Source organism: Ostrea edulis, chromosome 3 (assembly GCF_947568905.1).
Source record: "Ostrea edulis chromosome 3, xbOstEdul1.1, whole genome shotgun sequence".
Lineage (NCBI taxonomy): Eukaryota > Metazoa > Mollusca > Bivalvia > Ostreida > Ostreidae > Ostrea > Ostrea edulis.
The window spans coordinates 56,917,503-56,934,504 of record NC_079166.1 but is presented as its reverse complement, the minus strand read 5'-3'; the positions used below and the strand labels follow the sequence as shown (position 1 = coordinate 56,934,504).

Below are 17,002 nucleotides of genomic sequence, written 5' to 3'. Positions count from 1 at the left end.
ACTTGCAGGGGTTATAGATTAGCGATAGTCCATCTTAAACATATTTTGTGTATGAGTGTACGTCACTTCCGGTTTCAACAGGAAGTGGTTGAAAAATTTACTACATTCAAATTTTTTTCAACACGATTTCTGAAAGATGTCTGAATGGATTTTCTTGCCAATTATGGAGATGATAGAGAATTGCAATACCCTTAGACACGATCTTTCATTTCTACAAAATATACTTCCGTTCGTAAGATATGTCCGATTTCAATTTTTCAAAAAATCATCTTGTCCGGAGGTAATCTCAAAAAGGACTAAAGAGGAACAAATGAAACTTTTAGGTATTATAGATGTCTGGATTGCATAGTGCATGCACATTAATTTGTTTTTCGTTATCACTTCCGGTCGTAACCGGAAGTGATTGAAAGAATCACTAATTTCAAACTTTTCTTTTAAATTGAAACCTACACTAGTTTATTAAGTCTCTTTCAGAGTATTCAAAGAATGTTGACCCCGTCGTTAGTCAAAACGCTTACTTCCGGTTTCTCGATAAAATACTCTTATACCTTTCGTCTTTGTGTCCCCATAAATCTCGTTTATATTTCAAGTGTTTGACATGATTTTCAAATATCTTAAGAACAGTATCAACATCTAGAGTGAAGACAATTTTATTTTTCAAAATTCACTTCCGGTCGGTAGTAAGGCACTACGTTTTTTTTTTTTTTACTCTTCTTCTTTTTCTTGAGAACTCTTTCAAATAGAGAGGTGAAACTTTATGGGAATATAGACAATAGAGAGTCGCTGTGGTTTATGGGAAAACACATCTCAATATTACTTCCGGCCGTCACCGGAAGTTACTAGAAATGGGTGACAACTTCATTAACACACATCTCATGTCTTGAAAAGGCATTCTCTGATATATTTGAATGATTCTCGTAAGAACAGAAAGCTGTGTACCGGAAGTGTTCAAACGGAAGACCTATTCATTACTAGTAATGAGTATCTAGTTATTATTATTATTATTCTTTTTCTCCGGTACTTTTTTGTCCGGTAGTGTTCTCAGAAACTACAAAAGGGATCGATATGAAACTTTCCAGGATGATAGTATAGTGTTTGTAGATGTGCATAGTGATAGTCATTTTGTTTGCACGTGCATGCACGCGCGCGCACGTGCATTGCAATTTTGGTACAAAAAATGGAAAATCAGAATATTGAAGGAAGCGATATAAAACCTAAATAGGATGATAGTATATCATTTGTACATATGAAAAATAATAGTTATTTTGCCAGCACGCGCATTACAAAATTTGTACGCTAACTTTGGAATCAGTCTAACTTTTTTGTTTTTCATTGAAATGGCTTGAAATTCATATCATAGGTAGATATTGAGACCCTTAACTGATTTACATGGTCAAAATTACCAATTTGCACGCGCATGCACGTGCATGCACGTGCGCTTCATTTTGATTGGATAATGCTAAAACGTTTGTAACTATCTTATTTATGAAGCGAAAGAGATGATATTCACAGCATACGTAGACAGTATGTGTATCTATATGTTGGTGTAACATTTTTTAAATGTTCAATTTTTAAAGGACGATAACGTTTTTGTTTTTCATCAAATTCTATTGATATTAGGGGTTTAGATGTATCTTGGTACTCCTTACAAATTGCTGTGGTTAGAATTACTGCTCAGCACGTGCATGCACGTGTGCTGATTTCTGATTGGACGATTTTAAAATCGCTATAACTTCCTTATATTTGGTGGAAACGTTATGAAATTCATACTATGGGTATATGATACAAATGCCTGTTGAACGACATCAACAAAAATTCGGAATCATACACGCGTGCGCGTGTATGCACGTGCAAGGCTTTCTTTCATTTCTTGGTACTGAAATGACCATATTGAACGTACTACATGTAATTAAAGGCTAAAATAAGATGATTTTTTCCTATAGATTCACAAGGACATCACTTTTTAATTGGGGGAGGTTTGGGGAACATCTGTAACGGTCCCCGTTACAATTAGAACTAGTTTCTTTTGATTTACATAGATATATATTTGATCAAATTGATTCTTCATTCATTTCATTCCTGTGTGGGTTAGAATAGGTCCTCAGTACCCTTTGTTTGTCGTAAGAGGGAACTAAATGGGGCGGTCCTTCGGATGAGACCGTAAAAACCGAGGTCCCGTGTTACAGCAGGTGTGGCACGATAAAGATCCCTCCCTGCTCAAAGGCGGTAAGCGCCGAGCATAGGCCAAAATGTTTGCAGCCCTGGTGACGTCTACATATGAGTGAAAGATTCTCGAGAGGGACGTTAAACAATATTTAATCAATCAATCAATCAATCAGTTAATGTGAATAATCTTTAGGGATTTATTTTTCACAAATACAATTGTTTTATAATCTGTAAACGAATTAAAGCAGGAAGTTGTGAAAACGTGTGTAAATGTGACATCAATCTCAGGATTACGCTGATTCACACCATGATTTGTACACTCTGTATCATAACCTGGATATCTACATTTGTACAGTGTGCATCAACACCGAAAGGTTTCTGTGGCGGGTATGTTCACTATTGTAAATCTTAATTCTAATCATTCAAATGATGAATTATATTAGTATGATTTAACTTAAGCAAGGAAAATGCCATACCGAGAGACTACAGTATGTATATCCACGTCACACAGTATTAATCGTAAACGATTTCTATAATGGATGATGGAGACTTAGATTTTAGAATTTTAGGTGAAAAAAGAGAATTGCAATGCATTTTAAAAAAATGTTTTCGCTTTAGTATTAAGTTTCAATATAAAAGTAAGTCAAAAGTTTCAATATATTCACCATGTATATATATCTATAAGCACTGAAAAGGCTACGACACTATTGGTTTATAAATTTGTTTTTGGCCATGTATCTATATATAACATAAAATTGAACATGAGAGATTGCCAAGGAACCTGATTCAGTATAATTATATAAGCATTTAGATTTGTTTTACAAAATTTTAATTAGATATGGAAATTAAAATATTTCCGCATACAAGCGGCGAAACAAATCAACATGATTTTAGATAGTATAGGTCACGGAATGACTAACACCGGGACGTTTCAGTGTGTAATAAAGTACCAGCTGTTTTTTAGTCCTAACAAAATGCTAAAAATAGCTATCATAAAGTCAATTCAATTAATGTACAGTTTACTAAATATCAATTAAGCTCATTACACCAAAATTGTATTTAATGGCTCGTTAAAACACCTCTTATGAAGTATGATTTCACTGTCGAAGGAGTGATATAAGCTCTCAATTATTTTACATGTATGTGATGTATTTGTGATTTATCCCAGAATGACGAAAAGGGTGTTTTAGACCACCGGTTAGTAAAGGTAATGGGGACCCCCTAGGTATTTTTGCAAACAAGTCTTTTTTGAAATTACATAGACCCTTAATTATAAGTCACGTTGTTTAACATTTCTACGTGGAGACGATTAACGAGTTTTGGGGCGAAAACATGAAATTTGTACAAATAGTATCAAAAACTGGAAAAATTCTTCATATCTGATATTGAAGTCAATGACATTTGCAAACAAGTATTTTGTGAACCTATGTAACCTTTCCATTACATATCAAGTTGTTTGACATAAATATCTGGGGACATTTACAAGTTTTGGGACTAAAACGTGATTTTTTTTCTCTTTAAGAATAGCTGAAAATGGAAAACCTCTTCAGATCCTATATAATAGATAATATGGACCTTTGAAAACAATTATTTTCTGTAAACATAACCCTTTAACTATAAATCAGACTGCTTGCATGGCGACCTTTCCGAGTTTTGGGGCAAAAACATGAAATTTGTAAATCATGATAGCCGAAAACTTGAAAAACTCTTTAGATCCGATATAGATGTAATTGACATTTGCAAACAACTATTTTGTGAATGTATGTAACCCTTTGGTTATACAACAAGAGTCCCACAGGCCGTATCGGTCACCTGAGTACAAGTTAAAACTATCACAAGTCCCAAGGTAATGCAATTTAGAAAAAAAAATCTGTTCTGAATATCTAAGCTAAATTCTAATATTGAACAACAGTATAAAACAAGAGGTACTGTGAGCAATGCTCACTAAGAATACCCCCCGCTTACCCCAATCTTCCAAAGGGTGTTGTTAATAGGTATAAACTACCTCTTTTCTGAGTGTAAAAAACAAATGGCATGACAAACCGAACCATATTGCTACTTCGATGTCCAGTGCGCGAGACATTTGACCTTTTGACCCCAAAATCGATAGGGAACATCATCCCATTGGTAGTCCATATGTATGATATGGTGACTGTAGGTGGAAAGGATAACGCTTTAGAGCCCGGAAACCATATTGCTACTTCGATGTCCAGTGTGCTTGACCTTTGACCTTTTGACCCCAAAATCGATAGAGAACATCTTCATCCCATGGGTAATCCATATGTATGATATGGTGACTGTAGGTGGAAAGGATAACGCTTTAGAACCCGGAAACCATATTGCTACTTCGATGTCCAGTGTGCTTGACCTTTGACCTTTTGACCCCAAAATCGATAGGGAACATCTTCATCCCATGGGTAATCCATATGTATGACATGGTGACTGTAGGCGGAAAGGATAACGCTTTAGAGCCCGGAAACCATATTGCTACTTCGATGTCCAGTGCGCGTGACCTTTGACCTTTTGACCCCAAAATCGATAGGGAACATCTTCATCCCATGGGTAGTTCATATGTATGATATGGTGACTGTAGGTGGAAAGGATAACGCTTTAGAGCCCGGAAACCATATTGCTACTTCGATGTCCAGTGCGCGTGACCTTTTGACCCCAAAATCGATAGGGAACATCTTCATCCCATGGGTAGTCTATATATATGATATGGTGACTGTAGGTGGAAAGGATAACGCTTTAGAGTCCGGAAACCATATTGCTACTTCGATGTCCAGTGCGCTTGACCTTTGACCTTTTGACCCCAAAATCGATAGGGAACATCTTCATCCCATGGGTAATCCATATTTATGACATGGTGACTGTAGGTGGAAAGGATAACGCTTTAGAGCCCGGAAACCATATTGCTACTTCGATGTCCAGTGCGCGTGACATTTGACCTTTTGACCCCAAAATCGATAGGGAACATCTTCATCCCATGGGTAGTTCATATGTATGATATGGTGACTGTAGGTGGAAAGGATAACGCTTTAGAGCCCGGAAACCATATTGATACTTCGATGTCCAGTGCGCTTGACCTTTTGACCCCAAAATCGATAGGGAACATCTTCATCCCATAGGTAGTCTATATAAATGATATGGTGACTGTAGGTGGAAAGGATAACGCTTTAGAGCCCGGAAACCATATTGCTACTTCGATGTCCAGTGCGCTTGACCTTTGACCTTTTGTCCCCAAAATCGATAGGGAACATCTTCATCCCATGGGTAGTCCATATATATGATATGGTGACGGTAGGTGAAAAGGATAATGCTTTAGAGTCCGGGAACCATTGCGTCTACAGACGGACGGACGGACAGACAGACGGACAACCCGATTCCAGTATAACCCCCCCCACACACACACACACACACACACACACAACTTGTTGCGGGGGGTATAACAAGATGTGTTCGTAAAATTTCAATGCCCTCTAAAGTACATACACTGATGAAAGACTTTACATAATATATGCATTAACATTAACCGATATTACTAATTTGGACCCATCCTAGAGTCAAAACCCTAAGGGTTGTAAAATTCACCATTTTTGGTACATTCTTTTCCGCGATTCCGTAATAATCATTTAGATTTTTTTTTTTACAAACTTTTAAAAGTCCTTGAAATCCTTAAACCAACCCCTTACCCCCCCCCCCCCCTCCCTCCTGTAGAGCATGAAATTTACAATTTTGGTAAAGGACTACGTACTCCTTCTAAATATCCATTTAGTTTCAAATCAGTATCAATAGCATTAAAACAGATATCATTTAATATTTACGTTTCGCACATATACACTATTAGCTGCAATAATGTAGCCCTATCCATTTTTTTTTTATTCTGACGTTTTCGGGATCCTCTCCCTAAAAAAAAAAAATCAGAGAGGGCTACATTATTGCAGCTAATACACTATGTATACCAAGCTTGGCCCCACCATGGAATCAGAAACTCTACACTGGGGATCCTGAGAGTTACAATTTCCATAGAGTCCTTCCTGCTTTATATCACTATGCATTTAGTTTTTCTTAAAGATATGCAGGTGTAGAGAAGAGGATTTTTGAAAATTGGTAAATTCTTGGTATTTTTACCCCACCTCTCAGGCCCCGGGGTGCAGGAGTTCTGAAATTTACAATTCATGCCCCCCCTTGTCCCAAAGATGCTTCATTCTAATTTTCAAAAGAATTGGAATGGTAGTTATTAAGAAGTTAAAAATTTCTCTCTCACACACATTTAATAACTGATCATTTTGGCCACATCCTGATATCAGAACCCCTACCCCTTGGATCATCAAATTTATCAGTTTGGTAAAGGACTATCTGCTCCTTCTAAATATCCATTTAGTTTCACTTTAGTATCAATAGCACTAAATAATATGTTATTTAAGTGTTTTGCACATCAAAACTATATACTAAGTTTGGCCCCACCCTGGGGGTCAGACCCCTACTCCGGGGATAATGAAATTTACAATTTCGGTAGCGGTCTTCCTGCTCTACATCACTGCATTTAGTTTTTCTTACACATGTGCAGTTGTAAAGGAGAAGAGTTTTGAAAATTGATCAATTTTTGGCAGTTTTTGTCCCGCCCCTATAGCCACAGGGGCGCAGGAGTCCTAACATTTACAATTTGATATCCATCTTGTCCCAGAGATGCTTCATACCAAATTTGAAAAGAATTGGAATGGTAGTTAGCAAGAAGAAGTTAAAAAATTTCTATTGTTCACACAATTAAAAACCTGACCATTTTGGCCCCACACAAATACCAAAAGCCCTACCCAAGGGATCATCAAAATTACAATTTAGGTTTCACTTTAGTATCAATAGCACTAAAGAAGATGTTATTTAAGTGTTTTACACATAAACACTGTATACTAAGTTTGGCCCCACCCTGGGGTCAGAACCCCTACACCGGGGATCATGAAATTTACCATTCTAGTAAATGTCTTATATCTAATACTATCTTTGGAATTGTGAAAAAATTTGAGAAAGAATATTAGTGATAACATGTCCCCACACCACTTGTCCTCACCAATCTAATATTTTGTATCTACATATTTCACATGCTGTGGATCACATTTAGCTACCTAGGTCATACCATGGAAACAACAAATAATGTTCGTTAGATAACAATAATTCAGCTGCCAAGATGGCAAATTTTTCATCATGCAGTCTAGATAATGCATCTGGGATGATATTATCACGTCCAGCGATGTGACTAGCAGAAATATGTATGTTGTATATCGCAAGAATGTATTATAGGTCACGAATATACTGCATGCCCAGATCGTTCCTAATGCTACCTTTGTTAATGGAGAACATTGTCACTTGATTGTCACTTGATTGACCAGATATCATATGTTTATTTTTCCAATGATGACCCCATCGCTTAACGGCAAGCCACACTGTAAATAACTCCTTCAGGTTAATGTGTACATTCTCATACTCTGGGAAGTCCAAGGCCCAGCAAACATAGAACCAGTCACCCTTAAAGAAAGCAGCTCCTCAGGTCTCACAAGCATCGGACGCAAACGAAAAATCGGGCGACGGAGACTTACTAACGATAGCTACCGTACCATTGAATACACAGGATGCAGTAAGAAGCCATTGGAGATCCTCTTTAACGGACCGTGTTAATCGCATATGATGTGATGGGCGTTTAAGTGTACATATAAGATCTATGAGTCTACGTAGGAAGGACCGGTAAGCATATAACAATTTGGCTGCCCAGTTTAACCTCCCGATAATCTGCTGTAACTGAAGTTTTGTGACTTTTGTCTTGCCTGTCCAGTCGTTTAGCTCTGTTTGAAGAGAATCCAATTTATCTGATGGTATAGACAGAGTGAACTTAACAGTGTTAATTGTCACACCCAAAAACACAATAGATTGTGTGGGAGGGATAACCTTTTTCCAATTTACAGTAAAACCTAAATTGTACAATAACTGAGTAAGACACACAAATGCCTCCATACATCTGTTTTTAGAACTCTCAACAATAAGAAAATCATCTAAGTACACAAAAACTCTATTAAAAGCTCTACGTTTCATCATTCTAGCCACACTTTCTGTTATACTTTGAAAAATACTAGGAGCTTTTGCAGCTCCAAAACAAAGCTTAGTGTCATACATGTACGTAAATTGTTTACAACCTGAAAACTTCCATTTTAAACCTGTAGCACAAAAATTGGAAGGTGAAATTGGGACTGTGCGATAAGCCTGTGACAAGTTTATTTTGGCACAAAAATCGCCAACATTAATATGGTTGCATACTTTGTCTAAAGAATCATAAGTTGTTTTGTTAACTACAGCATATGTATTCATAGATTTTCCATATGGACGTGAAGCATAACGAATTAAACGAATATCTGAGGAATTAGGTTTTGGGATACACCCTATAGCACTAACAATACATGGTTTCTGACCAGTTACTACATAATTGCCTTTATTGATTTCTTTCAATATAGTTTTCTCCGTGGCAATACGATTTGAATGGGAGGAAAAACAACTTTTATGGTTTTCAACTGCTGCAGGTTGCACATTAGTGTTGTCAATAATCTAAAAACCCTGCCGAATACCAGATATCATGAAGTCTTTATGTTTGTCATGTTTCAGTTCCGATTTCCACAATGCGATTTTTTCCGTCAACGGGCTACACATAGTCATCCTGGGGGTCTGCTATCGTCCACCTGAATCCTTCACAACGATCGTGTGGAGATATTCCGGATGATTTTCACGGCATCCATCTATGGCACACACGTGGATATATTTGCAATAGCGCCTTTTACATCCATCTTCGGTTTGGTAATCACGGCATAAATTATGTCCCTTTGAATCTTTCAGAATCGGCTTTGGTTTTCCGCTAATGGTTGCGTTTGAATTAGCATTCCGCAGATTTGGGCGGAGGTAGAAGTTCACAGAATGGAAATCTGGTGTTCCCCAACGAAAGTTCTCTTTCGCCTACCGTTCCCTGTAACGGTGATCATACAGCATGACGGATGGGGTTGTATATATCTGAAAGTAATCCCCCATTTCCTCGGTATACTTCATGTAGTCAATGATGTCCTGCTTGGACAAAATATCACCTCGATCTATGAGTTTTGCTAGTATCCGCATGTTGGCGCCTGTCCACTGCGCAATTGAGATATTCTCGGGCGCACTTTTGTACCCTGTGACCTCATAAAGACTGAAGATCCACTCCCAGAAAAAAATTCTTTTTCGTCAAGTTCATTAGGAACAATTTTATTATTTGAATTAAATCCTTAATGAAAAGTGTCTTTTTACCTGCGTTGCCGGTGGTTAGCATGTTACCGGTGGTCTTCATATTCGAGTCCTTTTCGAACGCTAATAAATCGTCGAAGCCATAAGCTGAGGATCCCTCGTTACTAATCTCTCCGAGAAGTTGGTTCAATACCTTATCCTTTTGCAAGTCCTTGGATGTGATAGGATTAAAGTCCGGTACGGATGGGTTTGCAGGCTTGGCCGGCGCGATTGATTGAGCGCCTTCCTCAGGAGAACACGTTGGCCGACAGAAATTTTCAACTCTCTTATATTAGCATCAAAATTAGCGCCCAATAACGATAACGACCCGTAAGTATTCAGTTCCTCACTCTCAAGAGCGGCAATTGTAGCCGAAGATAATCCATTTTCACTGGCAAACTTATCAAAATCGAAAGATTCCGCCATATTCGAAAACACGTGAGCACACTGTCGCTCATAGCATCCAAAAACGTGGTCTACAAGCACTGACCCATAGTTATACGGAAAGGTCGCATGATCTACAGGGTGTTACAGAAAATATCTCGTGAATTAAATGTAGATTAACAAGTCAATCTTCCACGCCAAATTCATCCCAAGATTCTTGTTCTGCTGAGTGCTATAACTGTCTTTAAAGCTTATAATTTGAGGTTGTTCGCATTTGTTCAAGGCTGTAAGAACCCTGGCAAAATTCGCAATGGGGTGGTCTGACATGTCTGCTCTACAATAAAGATGATCTGCTAGCTTAACAAATATACCCTCTTCAAGCAGGTCTCGCAAAAAAACGGCATGTGTGTTCTTCTAAAACTGTCTCAGATCCAGACATTCCCATAGTTGAGCGGGTGTAGACACGGATGCCTCGGAAATGTGTAACAACTCCACAGTATTTCATGGAGCCTCTGGCAAGAGGGATTTGGTAGAACGCTTTGGTAAGGTCTGTCATAGCAAGGTACTTCCATTGGCCAATTTTCTGTAGAAAAGAATCAAGATTTGGCATTAAGTTCATTAAACTTAGTCTGAAGGAATTTTAGTTAATTACGAAAATATTGTGGCAGTCTACCCTTTCTCTGTAGGAGCATGACAGGTCCAATGCTTACCTCGGCCTTAAAGGATCCAGCGTATCCATTATAACCATTTGAGATAGGGCTAAAAACCAAGTCGTTCTCTGCACGAATATCTTTAAAGTCTTGAACAGTCTCTGAGGGAAGAGGGTCATCAAAGTCTACCGTGACTAGCGATGAGTATGGTGTTAAAATTCTGGAGTTGCTCACATAACTAGCATAGGTATCTGTCGGCATGGTGGGCACTAGCTCTGTTGATGGAATATAAACCTGCCGGACATCACAGAGGTGTTCATGCTTGCGAACTGTTACATGGTCACTGCTAGTATTCTCAATGCGAATCTTGTTCCCAATACTGTGTAAAATGGAAGGGGTAACAAGGTATCCGGGAAGGCAAGGTTCAACGGCGAGTAGACTATCACGCTGAATGTCTACCTCTAGATACTAGCAGTCCTCTGGCCACATGACCATTGTATGAAGAACATGTGCTTTGGACAGTTCTATTAGCAGTGGTAACTGATCCACAAGTGTATATAGTGTCATTTCCAATCAACACTTGACGTTTTGGATGGTCGAACAGCTACACGACATATGTCGTTTGCCTCCATAAAAGGAATACCCGTGAGAACATCAATATCTAGATTCTTGACCAATAGCCCCTCAAAGAAAAATGAGTGGGAATCTCTGGAGAAGCACAACTTTGTTTCGCCCACAACCTTAAATGGTGAGAAGACATTGGTTTGATGAGCTGATTGGTTGATGGGGCTGACTTCTCCATTCAAGTTAGTTACAGTTGCTCTTATATTCCCTGAAGCTCCAGAGTCAATTGTGAGACAAATATGAGTGAGTTAAAAGAAAACACCTACATGTAGATACAATTCTACGGTGACTGTCAAATAGACACATAGTTGATAACTAAACTAACCATAGGCTCAACATGGAACTCCCCATCAGGGTTATCAATATCAGAGTCAGTGTATTGATCTGTGTCAAGGATGTCAAGGACTTGTCTCGCTTTTTTTTCTGGTAGAAAATGGCACTCGCTGAGGAAATTTGTACTCGTGTGCCTCGCTGGTTTACATAACGGACAGGAACGGTTTTGTGACTTCATCGGTGGTCTCTGACTATGTGAAGTACTAATATCCCTATGAGTTCGAGTGAATGTTCGGAAACATCTGGCATCCTCGTTGTTGCGAATTTCATGGTGTGTGAGACCACCTTCTCTTTTTAGCATGTTGTCGTCCATGAAGGCTAGAAGTCTCTGATAGAGATCCTCAAGACGCTCATCTTGGCGCAAAGTGATACCATTAAAATCCAGGAAATGGGTGTTGGATGACTAAAAGCCAAAATGTAACCTTATAGACATTGCTTCACAGAAGTCGAGGTTTTCACTATTACATTGCGGGATATTACAGGGCAGTAATTGGTGATTTGGTCAAGCATAAGATCTTAGAATGGTTGACTTTTGCTGTCCGGCGTTGGTTCTCTGGAATCGGGTCATCGTCATTTACGAAATTCCGATTCGGGATAGCTTTCGATTTTTGACCCATTGTGTCATAAGATAAAAATGCAGCAAAGTTTGGATCAAGGGATAATGAGTATATTAAATTTTGCTTCCAATTCTCGAGGGATTTACAGTTTCAGTTTGGGATTGGGTGCTCTGTGTGTGTTTACCATACTTTTGTCAGGTAAACATGTTGGCTGGTGCATGTAGAACTACATACACGAGGATCCTCGATGTTCTCTTGGACCGGAGGCGTAGAGTTGAAGTCGTTGCCACCACGCCAAGGTAGGAGAGAATCCACAACAAACGTGTTACTGTAATACTTTTTATTCCCGGACACTAGCAATAAACAAACTTACAATATGGCGCCAAGCACTCGGATCACCTCGGCCGATTCCATCTACCCTCGTATGTATGATTTTTTCCACCTTAGTATGTATACCAGTGACGTATAACATGTTTAACGTCACTGATCAACTGGAACTACTGGCAGCACCAGCGAAATGCAGTCCTTTTCATCATATAACACTCACAATGTGTGTAACTGTTTCTCGTTAAGAATTATGGGGTGGGGTGGGTTTGGTTTTTTTTTTTTTGGTTTTTTTTTTCGAAATAGAGTGCAGCTTTCTAAGGCAATCTCGATCAATTCATTTAAAAAAGCAATTTTCATATAAAGATGTATCAACATAACGTAAGGCTGATTTACACTAGAATGCAGTAACGGAGTTCCATGGTATGGACATTTTTTAAATGATACTTTAAAGCAATACAATACGGTAATCGACGGTGAATAAATTGAAAAATAAAGGAACAAGTAGAATGACATACAAATTGTGGATGAGTAATTTCATTGAATCAGAGTGGATCTAAAGCAATAAACTCATCAAATCAGCAGAACATATCCGATGTGGCCCCGGTCACCATAAGGCCCCCATCGGTTTCCATAATCTTAAAGATTTTGCTCTGTCTGGTAATCAGCTATGCAGAAACCCCTTAGACTCGAAATACCAGTGGTTTTCTGTTAAGGTGTTCCTTCCCTTGGTCACATGTTCCAGTTACGTAAAGGTAACATCCCTCTAGATCAAACCAGCATTTGGCCTCAGCTACTAAAATAGACGTATCTTTATTAAGATTCCTTCTCGAATTCTTCACAACTGCAACACATTCATGGGGGGGTGACGATCATTACAATGGGTAAATATGTTTAAAGACAACATTAGAAATGGAAACAATTTGATTTACAATCATTATTAGAGAAATCTTTTTATAGCTTTGATGTAACACATAGCTAAATATTGCAAACTAGACCTACATAATACGAAAATGTAACTATGGATTTAATATGATATACACATTTTGAATATAAAGGATATTTTCTTCACTAACTCTGTGTGAGAAGACTATGTTTTAAGTAATATGAAACTTTACGGAAAATCAAGCCCCATGTTTTCAACCCCGACCCTCTTATTGAATTTACTATGATTTATAGTTGAAGTCCCAAAACATTTTCATTCACATTCCATTTATGTGATATGGATTAATTAAGGTATTTCAAAGTGTGAAATGGAAAAAGTCTATTTCCATTGTACCATGCATTGAAAATGGACAAATCATATAAAATTCAACATACCTTGACACTTAGAACTGTGTATAGATAAATCGGATTTGTAGATGAATGAATTAACATATCAGCTATACTGTTGTATGGAACTTTCCTGCATTACTTGAAACAAAACTAATGTCTCTATTACAGACCAGTCAGATGTTGTAGAGGGTACAAATGGGACGCTCAAACAGAGAGCTGTGTCGGTAAATATTATATGGCGGATAGATGTTTTGTTTATCCTTGTTCACATTAAATATGATATTGTAATCATTGATTTTCTCGGAATAAATTCTACATTCAGGCTGCCAGTATCCCTATTACGGACTGCTGTGTCAGTATGTATGTGATTGTACAGAGCCGAACTGCAAAAGGTTTGATGGTTGTCGAACAACACCTATATCTACAGGTACTATTGATATATATTAATTAAATTGCTGATATAATTATTGTGCTGAAATAATGAGCGCTATAATTAAATTGTTGCTCTCTTGCGAGCATAAATTAAATTAATACGAGCTATAATTGAATTATAGCTCTCTTCAAATGAATTATACCGTGAATCAATTGAATTAAAGCGTGCAATAATTGAATTATTGTTCTATTCAATTGAATTATTGATATCATAAATTCAATTGATGTGTGCAATATATTTTTATAGAGAGAGCAACTAGATAATTAGAAATACCGTCAATTCAACATATCTACACTTGCATTAGAAATCTTTAATTGAATGAATTGTTATTCTTTAAAGGAATATTGATGCGCGCATTAATTTCTTATATATAAAAACGCGATGTGAATAATCAATGATATGTTCAAATGAACTAAAGAGATCATCAAATCATTTACACCGTCGGAGCTCCAAATTAGATTTTACGAGCAATGATTCCACCACATAGAAGCGTGCATCAATTGAAGAGATGAAAATAATAACTGAAAAATTTGATGCGCACATCAAATCAATCGTTGCTCTCATAGATTGAATTACTGATCACAATAATTGACTTGATGCACGCAATAATGAAATTGATATCTTCAAATAATAACCTTCATTTATTTGAGTTTATGCTAATTTAGCGTTCCATAGAACACGTATTTCTCTACGATACAGGAGATATGATCTATGAAATTCACCGAAATACTTAAAGGACATATATACCTGCAATTGCATCTATATAGGTTGTGTTTTTGTTTAAAAATGATAATGATCTTCTCCTTTGAATTACCATTGATGACTTAATTACATACAGTACATATAAATCATGTTGCTGTAACACTAGATTTTTATTTCAAAACCAATATATTACATATTCAGTGCATTACTTGAATCTTAGAGGCTGGAACATACACGAGGGTGGATACAGGAATAGCAAGCCTTTCTACAGAACCGGCTCTAACAACGGGTTCACACACTTCAGTGACCCACGACAATACAACAGAAGGGCAGGATTCCACAAGACAAGGAAGTCTGGCCTCCACAACAAGACAAGGAAGTCTGGCCTCCACAGCAAGACAAGGAAGTCTGGGCTCAACAACAATACAAGGAAGTTTCGGTTCCACAACAAGACAAGGAAGTAAAGGTTCCAGATTCTTCACGAACAGGGCACTAATAATAACTCTTGTTTTCCTTTCCATTTTGGTAATTTTGTTGATTCTGGCCTACGTGTCGATTCGAGTTTCTGATGCTGTGAATACACGACTGCGAGGAAGAATTTCAGAACAGGAAGCTGCCACGCCGAATCAATACGAGGAAATAGAGCTCAATGGAATGACTCAATTATCCTAAAAGATTGCTGCTCTTTATATTTAACCCTTTCTCTACCGTATCGGTCAATATGACCGATAGCGCGTAAAAACAAGGCTACGCAAAAGGAGTGTCTATAAATCTTTGAAACTACGGACGTAATATATATGTTTTATATATCATATTTTTGGAAATTTTCTATATTTTTTAACTATGTAAAAATCAATTGAATAAATAAAGCCATTAAATTAAAAAAAGCATTTAAAATGAAAGATGACTTCGTCTAAATATTACGCAACGCTTTGTCGCAAGGCCATTTCCCCCCTCGCTATGATTTTTTTTATTTTCCCTATGAATGCAATATTTTTTATATTTTTGAGAAGCATATATTCCCTGCTTTCAGTACATATAAAAAATATTTTTAATGCCTGGCAAAGTTATAAGAAAATAGCAATTTTTTGCACATATACGTTATTTTACGATTTTATTTCTCAATGTTTAAACAGATCGGCGTTTTATCTATATTTATATATGGAAATAGGGAAAAGTAAATACATTCTGTAAAAGTAGAGGAAATGTTCTTTTTGATGGACCCTTATTCATATTATAATTCTCTGTAGTTTTTATATTACGATAAAATGAAATTGGGACATGCTGCGCGGTTTTCTTAAAAATTAGCGACAAATCGACGTCGCTAACAGCAATCGACGCGCGTCGCACAATAAAGTGGTGAAAACTATTTGTATTGTCCTTTTTTTTTAGTAAATTCAGTACCTGTTGATACACTAAAACAACATACATACATGTATGAAATAATCAGCCTGGTATCTCTGCTTTTTTAAAAAAAAAAAAAAAAGAAGCATAAAACCAATATTGGTTTATAACAGTTACACAACCTACATGTAACTTCATAAATGCTACATCGGCAGATTGAATTTAAAAAAGATTAATAAAGTACTTCAAATTCAAATATAAACGTTATATTTGTTCGGAATAGTAATAATTTTTTTCTCTGCCAAAGAAAGAAAACAAAAAAGAAGTTCGCCTATATATAGCCTGTATACTTTTATTTTTCCGTGATCCGGATCGCGGGCCTCGCGGGGTTTTCTGAAAGTGTGCACGGAGAACACACGTGTTTCCGTTTCAACGAAAACAAACAAACACTGCTTCACCGTGACTGTCACAGCGAACGCTTGTATTTTACTTTTACGGCAGGGTCTATAAGCCCGTGAACTGATACAATCGGAAGTTCCGTGAACTCAAACACACACAAATTGCATACGTCATACAATTTACTTTCGTTTTTACTAAAGGCCTAGTATTAACTCGTACCCGAGATGCATATTAAAAATCTTTTGTAAGTGGAGGTACAGAATCAACACTAATAAGGATTTGATTGAGTTCACAGGGTTCTAATTAGGATGTGATTGAGTTCAAGGATATGGTCCACTTCACGGGCCTGTCTCTAACACTAAATAGGATGTGATTGAGTTCACGGGCCTGACTCTAACACTAATTAGGATATGATCCAGTTCACGGGCCTGATTCTAACATTAATTAGGATGTGATTGAGTTCACGGGCCTGATTCTAACACTAATCAAAATGTGATCCAGTTCACGGGCCTGATTCT

The 17,002-nt window shown here is 37.4% G+C and overlaps 1 protein-coding gene across 1 annotated transcript in view; it reads left to right on the top strand.

Annotated features, from left to right (window-relative positions):
* LOC125674977 (uncharacterized) overlaps positions 1-16,190 on the top strand; it is a 32,752-nt gene extending 16,562 nt beyond the window's left edge. The window contains exons 6-8 of the mRNA XM_048912415.2: positions 13,775-13,830; positions 13,929-14,033; positions 14,962-16,190. Of these exons, the coding sequence (XP_048768372.2) occupies positions 13,775-13,830; positions 13,929-14,033; positions 14,962-15,413 (613 nt within the window). The 3' untranslated portion in view covers positions 15,414-16,190. The remainder of the gene's footprint in view (positions 1-13,774; positions 13,831-13,928; positions 14,034-14,961) is intronic.
* The last annotated feature ends 812 nt before the right edge of the window (positions 16,191-17,002 follow it).